This window comes from Excalfactoria chinensis, chromosome 8, assembly GCF_039878825.1.
Source record: "Excalfactoria chinensis isolate bCotChi1 chromosome 8, bCotChi1.hap2, whole genome shotgun sequence".
NCBI lineage: Eukaryota > Metazoa > Chordata > Aves > Galliformes > Phasianidae > Excalfactoria > Excalfactoria chinensis.
The window spans coordinates 15174991-15183013 of NC_092832.1; the positions used below are offsets into that span (position 1 = coordinate 15174991).

The 8023-nt window shown below is 51.5% G+C and overlaps 1 protein-coding gene across 1 annotated transcript; it reads left to right on the forward strand.

The window, feature by feature from the left end:
- Positions 1 to 120: 120 nt before the first annotated feature.
- HSD17B7 (hydroxysteroid 17-beta dehydrogenase 7) lies at positions 121 to 6347 on the forward strand. The gene is made up of 9 exons (XM_072343475.1): positions 121 to 248; positions 329 to 532; positions 639 to 731; positions 1400 to 1514; positions 2012 to 2206; positions 2630 to 2734; positions 4067 to 4123; positions 4592 to 4690; positions 5358 to 6347. Exons 1-9 carry the CDS (start codon positions 214 to 216, stop codon positions 5451 to 5453), a joined length of 999 nt encoding a protein of 332 aa, XP_072199576.1. The 5' UTR covers positions 121 to 213; the 3' UTR covers positions 5454 to 6347.
- The last annotated feature ends 1676 nt before the right edge of the window (positions 6348 to 8023 follow it).

The window sequence follows — 8023 nt, forward strand, 5'->3', positions numbered from 1 at the left end:
GGCGTGGTTTAATAAAGCCCCGCCCACAACCGTCCCGCCGTCCCGCCCCGCCTCTCGCCCCACCATCACGCCACCGGCCGCGTGGCCACGCCCCCTCCGCATGCACCCATTGGTCGAGAAGGGAGGCGGGGCGATGACGTAGCGAGGGGAGAGGGCGGGTAGCGGATATAGGGCCGCGGCAGCCGGCGGGCCGGGAGCGTGATCTGGAGCGGGATGGAGCGCGTGGTGCTGGTGACGGGAGCCAGCGGGTGAGCGAGGGGGGATGGAGGTCTGGGGCCTCGGGGGGGGTTATTGCTTCCGCTTGACGCTCATCACCGTGCCGTTGCAGCGGCGTGGGGCTGGCGCTGTGCCGGCGGCTGCTGGGAGAAGATGGACGCATCCATCTGTGCCTCGCCTGCCGCAACGCTCAGAAGGCGGAGGCCACGCGGGAGCTGGTGCTGCAGGAGTTCCCCGCCGCGCAGGTCTCCACCGTGGAGGTCGACCTGGGCAACCTGGCCTCCGTGCTGCGTGCCGCCCAGGAGCTGCGCTGCAGGTGAGTGGGCGCCCCCGCTGTCCTCATCTGAGCCCTCTCTGCTGTCCCCGTGTGGACCCACCGCGTCCCTCCGTGCTGCTCACCCCGCTGTCTGCTCTCCCTGCAGGTTCCAACGCCTGGATTTTGTCTACCTCAATGCCGGCATCATGCCCAACCCGCATGTCAACTTCAAGGCCCTCTGGAAGGGGCTGCTGACCGGGTAGGGATGCGGGTGTCACTGTGGGCCAGCCCTGACTGAAGGGGTTGGTGACCAGGGCTCTAAACCGATGGACCCTAACTCAGCTTAGAATCCCAGAACAGCTCAGATTGGAAGGGCTCTTCAAGTCAGGTCAGGCTGCCTAGGATCCCATGCAACCTGGCCTTGAACACTTCCACGGATGGAGCATCCCCAGCTTCTCTGGGCAGCCAGGGCCTTGCTGCCATAGAGAAGATTATTACATTCAGCTGAAATCCACGCTTGTTTAGTTTAAAACCTTTGCCCTGGAGCAGCAGGAGGTGTGGCTGTGCGGTCTGAGCCCTGCTGTTGGGCCAGCTGTGAGCTGGAGGGAAGGTTGGTGCTCAGCCCAGGCTTGGGGAAGAGAAAGAAATACTTGCGTGTTCTTGGGGGGGTGAAGCATGCTCTCACTGGGTCTTGTTTCTGTGTTTTTTGGTTTCCCAGCTGTAGGTCACAGTGTTTTGTGATGCCATGATGGCAGGCTGTTAATGGGAGAGCTGAGCTGAGGATCAAAGTTATGGTTCTGGTACTGCTGGGTGCTGAATTTAGGCACTAGGCTGCTTTCCTTATCTGCTCATAGGTCTTTGTTCCATGCCTGAGATTGGTTTTCAGGTCTGAATGCTTCCTCTCTGTTTCCTACCCTTGGCTTCCAGGAAGGTGCTCCATATGCTGACCACTGCAGAAGGCATCATGACACAGACAGACAGACTGAATGGGGATGGGCTGCAGGAGGTGTTTACCACCAACCTCTTCGGGCACTTCATCCTGGTAAGGCTTTGCAAAGGTCCGGGCAATACAGCACAGTGGGTTCTGATGTGGGTTCTGCCTTACAATCCTGCTGCAAGCTCAGGCTTGACAGATAAAGAATGATAGGAGCAAAGTCTCTTGCTTTAAGTGGTCACAGGGTTGTTGTAAGGATTAATGCAATCTAAAGCTTACAGTAGTCAGTGGGTAGAGGCAAACCGAGCGCAGCAATTTCTCTCTCCAAGGAAAGCACCAAGGTTTGGCTCTGTGGACTTCTGAGGTGCTTCACTGAGCTGTGCAGAATGCTGCCACTGCTTGTACAGCTTCCTGGGGAGACCTGGGCTGAAGCTGCACTTGAGCTGTGGCTGCTTTTTCATCACTCCCTGCACAGCTTGGCATGGCTCATGTGCTGACCCATCTATGAAGGATGACCATTAGTAGGAAAGCTGAGCTTGCAGCTTTTCAGTATGGTTAAAATGATGCCATAAAGCTTTACAATTACGGTGACAATTCTTTTTCAGATTCGTCAGCTCGAGTCTCTGCTCTGTGGTAATGAAAAGCCATCACGACTCATCTGGACCTCTTCCAGCAATGCAAGGGAATCTGCCTTCAGCCTGGCTGACTATCAGCATGCCAAGGGGCAGGAATCATATAGTTCCTCCAAATATGCCACTGACCTGACAAGTGTCGTTCTGAACAGGAAATTTAATAAGCAGGTGATGATAGGAATTGTGTGTCTGTAGGACTTAATGAGCACCTACTGTGTGTAATTATTGTTACATTGTTGCTGCCTTGCTGCATTAGTTCACCGCGATCAGATATGTGCCTTAATGGATAGGAACTGGCTGTGGCTGCACTGGTGGGGCATGCAAGCTGCCAGCCACAGGTCTTCCTGCTTGGGCCATCCACTACAGAGTATTTCTGATAGCAGAAGCTTTTAGGAGAGGTTCCTACCTTGCAAGTTTTGGTTTCCTATTTAAACCAAGGAACTGGTCTTAAAGAGCAAAGGGCTGAAGTGCTGGCCACTCTTCTCAGGTGCATGTGCCCGTTGGTGCACTTGAGATTCTGCCAGAGGGAGAGGATAGGAGCCCTTCTTTGCTATTGTGTATTTATAGACTGACTTGGTTTCTTCTCTGCAGGGTCTGTATTCCAGTGTTGTTTGTCCTGGCCTCGTTATGTCCAACATGACCTTCAGAATTCTGCCGGTTTTTCTGTGGGTGCTCCTGATGCCCATCATGTTTTTGGTAAGAGGCTCTTAGCTGGTTTCAGGGAGCAATTTAGAGCAGTCTGCTTGTGGCTTCTCACTACCATTATGGCTCTGTAGCTCTTCTGTTGAATTGGGCAGGCTTGCTCTGTGTGGGCAGCTTGCTGACTTGTTTGAGGGGCCGGTGGTTCCTCAAAGCAACCCTGTGGCCTTCTGGAGCAGCAGGCTTCCTGGGAGGAGAGAGGTGGCAGTCTCCTTCTCTAGGAGCTTCTTGGAGCATGGGGCACAGAGCAGGGAGCTAATGACACCCCTTTAACCTACACCAGGTAGATGCTGCTGCTCTTGTTATGTGCTCTGACACAATCTGTTATCTGGAGTGGCTTTCAGGGCCTTCTCTGAATGTCTGCTTCTTGTGGGCTGGTTTTCTAGTGAAGGTGCAAAGCACAGCTTGGAGAATGGAAGGGAATGCCTTGCTGCATCTGCTTGTCACTGGGAGGAGGGCACTGCTGGTGTCTTTATTCTGCTGTGTGCTCCTTGTGGGAAGGAGAAACAAGTGTAGCCAGGTCTTGTCAACCTGCCCTTGGGTACTATGTGTCCTGGTTTTCCCAGCAGAGCTCCTCAAAGCAGCTCTGCTGTTGGGAAATACTGCACACAGACAGAGCTCAGCCCTTCAGCTGCAGCAGCATCAGCAAGACTTCCTGTGCCAGCCTGGTGTGAGCTTGCAAAATAACATGCTTTCCAGCAGCAGTGGAGTTCTGGAAAAAGCTTGTCCCTTGTTCCTTGACATGCTGTTTCTTTTTGCAGCAGACTTTGACTTTCTTAGAGGCACAGAAAGAACACTTAGAAAATGCCAAGTTGTTTGCTCTCTTTCTCTCCTCCTGCTTCCCAAAAGCTGTCTTTGCCTTTGTTCTTACAGCTTTAGCTTTCCAGACTCAGTGCAGTTCTGGCCCTGCTGCAGGCTGCCTGCCCCAGCTGCCCAAGCAGTCAGTAGCTGATCCTGGCAGATCGCCTTTCTCCCATCAATGGAGAAGGCAGTGCCTTCTCACTTGTCTTTGGCACTGATGGTGTTGTGGACCCACTTGTCTCCAGCCATATCACAACCACACAGGGCAGGAGGCACAGTGTCTGTGGGCCATATGCTTGCCTGTTGCTTGCCTCCTGCCTGTGGATTGAGGCTTGCTGGTCTGGTGGGTGGCCCAGGGAACCAAGTTTGTGGAGAGAGAGGGATGCTTCAGTTGTAAGTGTGCAGCACTGACTGTAGCAAGATTTGAAAGCATTTCTATCCCTGGTAGGTGGTCTTGTGTTGTTGAGCTTGTCAAGGAAACCTTGGGACAGAATACTGATTCCTTTTTGTATTTTTTTCCCCTATCAGATACGTTTCTTTGCCAAGACTTACACTCTGACACCGTATAATGGAGCAGAAGCTCATGTAAGTACTTCACTATTTAGTTTAATAGCCCTCTTTCTTGGGTAGCTCTTCCCAGCACCTGCAGGCTTTAACCAAGAGCCCATCTACAGGGCTGGATTTCTCCTCTGAATCCCTTGCAGCAGGGAGTGCTAGGATACCAGCAGTGACCAGGGCTGATCCCACAGGGGCTCTTTGTCAGATGTCCAGAGAAAGGGGGGGATTTAGGCAAACCTCTGCCTCTTCTTTCCTTGATGGGGAGGGTATTGCCCTGCTTGCTGTCAAACTACAGGCACATAGCCAGAGGGCAACGCAGACAAGGTAGTTTGAAGCTGAGGGAAGCTAGTTTGGAATTTCTTCTCCAGGTATCTGGTCTCCCCATGCTTATTGAAAGCACCCATGGCATTTTCACCCACATCAGCCAGCAGCTGGGTCCCTACCTATATTTTTTTGGTTGAGACTGCTTGTGTGACTCTGTGCTGTTCTTCCTAGGTGTGGCTGTTCAAGCAGAAGCCAGAATACCTGGATCCACTTGTGAAGTATCACAGCTGTACCTCTGGACTGGGGAAGAACTTTGTGGAGCCTAGAAAGGTGAAAGCAGCCTCTTGCTGTGGGGGCTTAGGTTGGTTAGGGTCCTGCTGTGTGCTGCCTGGCACAGAGCACAAGGGTTGGTGATGGAGGTCCTGGAGCTGGAGAGGAAACCAGCTGTGTTCTGTGCAGCAGAGAGGGCTGTGGGACTGTCTGTGAGGTTTTCCTGGAGTAACACATCTGCCATTCCCGTGCTGGAGTCTAAAAGCTCTTAGGACCGGCCGGGAAGGTTTGTGGTGGAGGATGTGGAGCTCAGCATGCTGCAGAGCTCAGTCAGACTGTTCTGTCTGTTCCTTAATTGAGCAATCCCTCCATGGGGCTCGGGGTTATGGGAACAAAGGCAACGGTAAATACTTCTGCTGTCAGCTGATGTTCAGGTGGTAGCAGAGGAGCGTGGGAGCTGGAGGTACTTTTGGTCTCTGACAGTGTGTTACGGCTGAGACTGCTGCACCACAAGCTTGACTTGAATGGGCTCTGTGTATGACCTGGTGTTTTGACAGTGAAGATCTTGCCCAGAACGGGATCAGTGTGTTGTGATGCTTCCCCACGGTATGCTCTGGGCTGGAGATGGATGGCCTTTGGGTGCCCTTCTAGAGAACACAGAGCTACCCTCAGCATCTGTACAGACTGCCACCGGTGACATCTCAGTACCTTTCTTATTCTTTTTCAGCTTGATGTGGATGAAGATACTGCTGAGAAATTTTTCCAGAAGCTGTTGGAACTGGAGGAGCAAACTCTAGAGAAATACGGTGACCTCCTAGATTAAATAAAACTCCTCCTCAGTGAGTTAAGGCTTCTATCAGTAACATGGGCTTCCTTCATTCTGGTGCTGCTTGGGGGTGCCTGCTGTTCTGTGGGCACGTGGTTTCAGCACAGATCTTCCTTCTCTACGGAAGGTGAACAGTTCCTGAAAGTGGAAATGTGAGAACTGAAGAAAAACACTTAGTCTTTCTGGTATGGGATTTTTCTGGCATAAAACTGGAGACCTGGTGTAGTTGGAAACTGTCCTAACGCAGGTGTGAGGCGTTGTCTTCTAAAAACATGACTGAACTGTGTACAGTTCAAGAGGAGCCTCAAAACATGGTTTGAATGTGGTTTGGTGCGAGGAAGGCAACAGCCTGGGGAGCTGCTTGTGAGTGTGAGTTGTGGCTCCACCAGTCCTTCGAGATGGTTTGAACTCATGACCTGTGGCTAATCCTGACATACTTGAAGGGCCCATCTCCAGCTGAACTGCTTCTGTTTGCACCCCAGAGCTTGGGCCGGTATTCCAATGAACCAGTAAGACTGAGCCATGCTGAAGGTCAGGCTGTGTATGGCCCTGAAACAAAGCTCCTGAAGAAGCAGGACTGTCCTGGAATGGGACAGTCAAGCCTTGTCTATGCTGTGAGGAGAGATGCTTTTTGGATAGCTGGAAAACATGAGCCATCCCTCGGATTTGGGGCCCTATGTTCTAGCCACGATTGACTGGGAAGGTTGAAGCTGTTGAAGTTAGCTGGGTTTCAAGGCCTGACTGCTCTACTTGTTGCAAGAATGAGGTTACCTTGTTATTTTATCTATTTAACTGTCTTTTTATATTTAATAAGTATTCTTCCTGTTCTTATCTCATGAGTACCTGGTGTACTTCCAATGCTGCAACAAATAAAGATATTAGCACTCACTTGTCCCTGCTTTGATGGAGTTTTTGCTGTGCTTCTGGGATGCGGTGAGCTGGGAGGGAGGGCAGATCTAAGTGAGGGGTCCCCAGGGCAGCTGTGAGCAACCTGCTCACATACCTTCTAACGAATGCCAGGCATTAGTAACTTCTGAGGACTTCAGTGTGGTTTTGTACATTGAATGCTTGTCTGAGACAGTTTCCCTGCTTTGAGTGCTTGAAACAAATGGGTGTCTCCAGCACTTACTCACCTACCTTGTCACATAAGTAGTGATTAATTACTGTGCTACTGGAAACACTGGCTGTGTGCAGGCGCTGCCTTGGGGTAGGCAGGAGGTGGCAGGAAGGCTCAGCACACGCAGGCTCTGTCTTCTGTAGAGCAGATGGAGGCTGTGCTTGTGTGAGCCTTCAGTTAAGCATGGTAAAGGCTGTCCTGGACTGCCCTGGTCTCTAGCTTTGTTCAACTGAACCCCTCAGGGCTGTAATCCTGCTTTTCTGGGCAGGAAAGGAGATAATGATAGCAAGCCAAGGCCTGTCTGCCTCCCCTTGGATTTCTCTGCACCTTGTCCTACAATGCTATTTGGCTTCTTGTTCTAAAGAGTAATTAAGCCTTTCTCTTGATTGGCTTTACGCGTGTTACTTGAACACTGCAGTGCTTCTGCCCTGGGATTTGCTAGGTGTCATTCATCCACTACAGCTCTGGGATTCTTGTAGCCAGAGACACTCCATCATTCCTTATATTATGGATGCTGTGCCCTGCTCTGACAGCTCTTTGTTACCTTCTTTGGGATGTAATGGATGGAGCAGCAGATATCGCTCACAACAGCCTGACACAACGCTTCATGAAATGAGTGCAGCTTAAGGGAGGTGGGAAGCAGAGGGTTCTTATGCCAAGGTAATCACAGGTGTTGTTTGTGCCTCCTCTCAGATCCAGCTACAAGGTTTGGTATAGAGTAAGGAATGTGTGCAGTCCTGACACCACAGCTGTGATGGTGTGAGATCTTGAATGCAGTGGGATCTGGAGGAGCCAGCTTTCCATCAACTGGAAGTCAACTAGAAGGGGGGAATGGTTTTAAACTGAGACAAGGGAGGTTATGGTTGGATATTAGGAGGAAGTTTTTCCCCCAGAGGGTGGTGATGCACTGGAATGGGTTGCCCAAGGAGGCTGTGGATGCCCCATCCCTGCAGGCATTCAAGGCCAGGCTGGATGTGGCTCTGGGCAGCCTGGTCTGCTGGTTGGAGACCCTGAACGTAGCAGGGGGTTGGAATGAGATGATCTTTGAGGTCCTTTTCATCCCAGGCCGTTTTACGATTCTATGAACTGATGTATGTGGAAAAAGCAAACATTTTCTGTTGTGCAAACTTTTAAGCCTGGGATGGAACAACCAATTTTCAGGATGGGCAGAGGTTGATGACAATAGGTGGGATCTTGCATGATTATATCTGGTGTGTGCTTGTGGGCTGAATTGGACGGCTGTTGCAGAGGGTGAGCCTGGTGGGATGAGACAAGTACTTTTTGGTGTGCAGAGACTCCAGCTCTGTTTCTGCTGGAGCCTTCAGCTGGTAGCCATAGGCAGAACCTGGTGCCTTGGAAGGGAGGCTGCCCCATGCCTGGGTGTGGCCCAGCTACTTAGTCTCCTTGTCTGGCCCCTTGGAGAGAATGTACAGGTCAACATGTGTTGCTG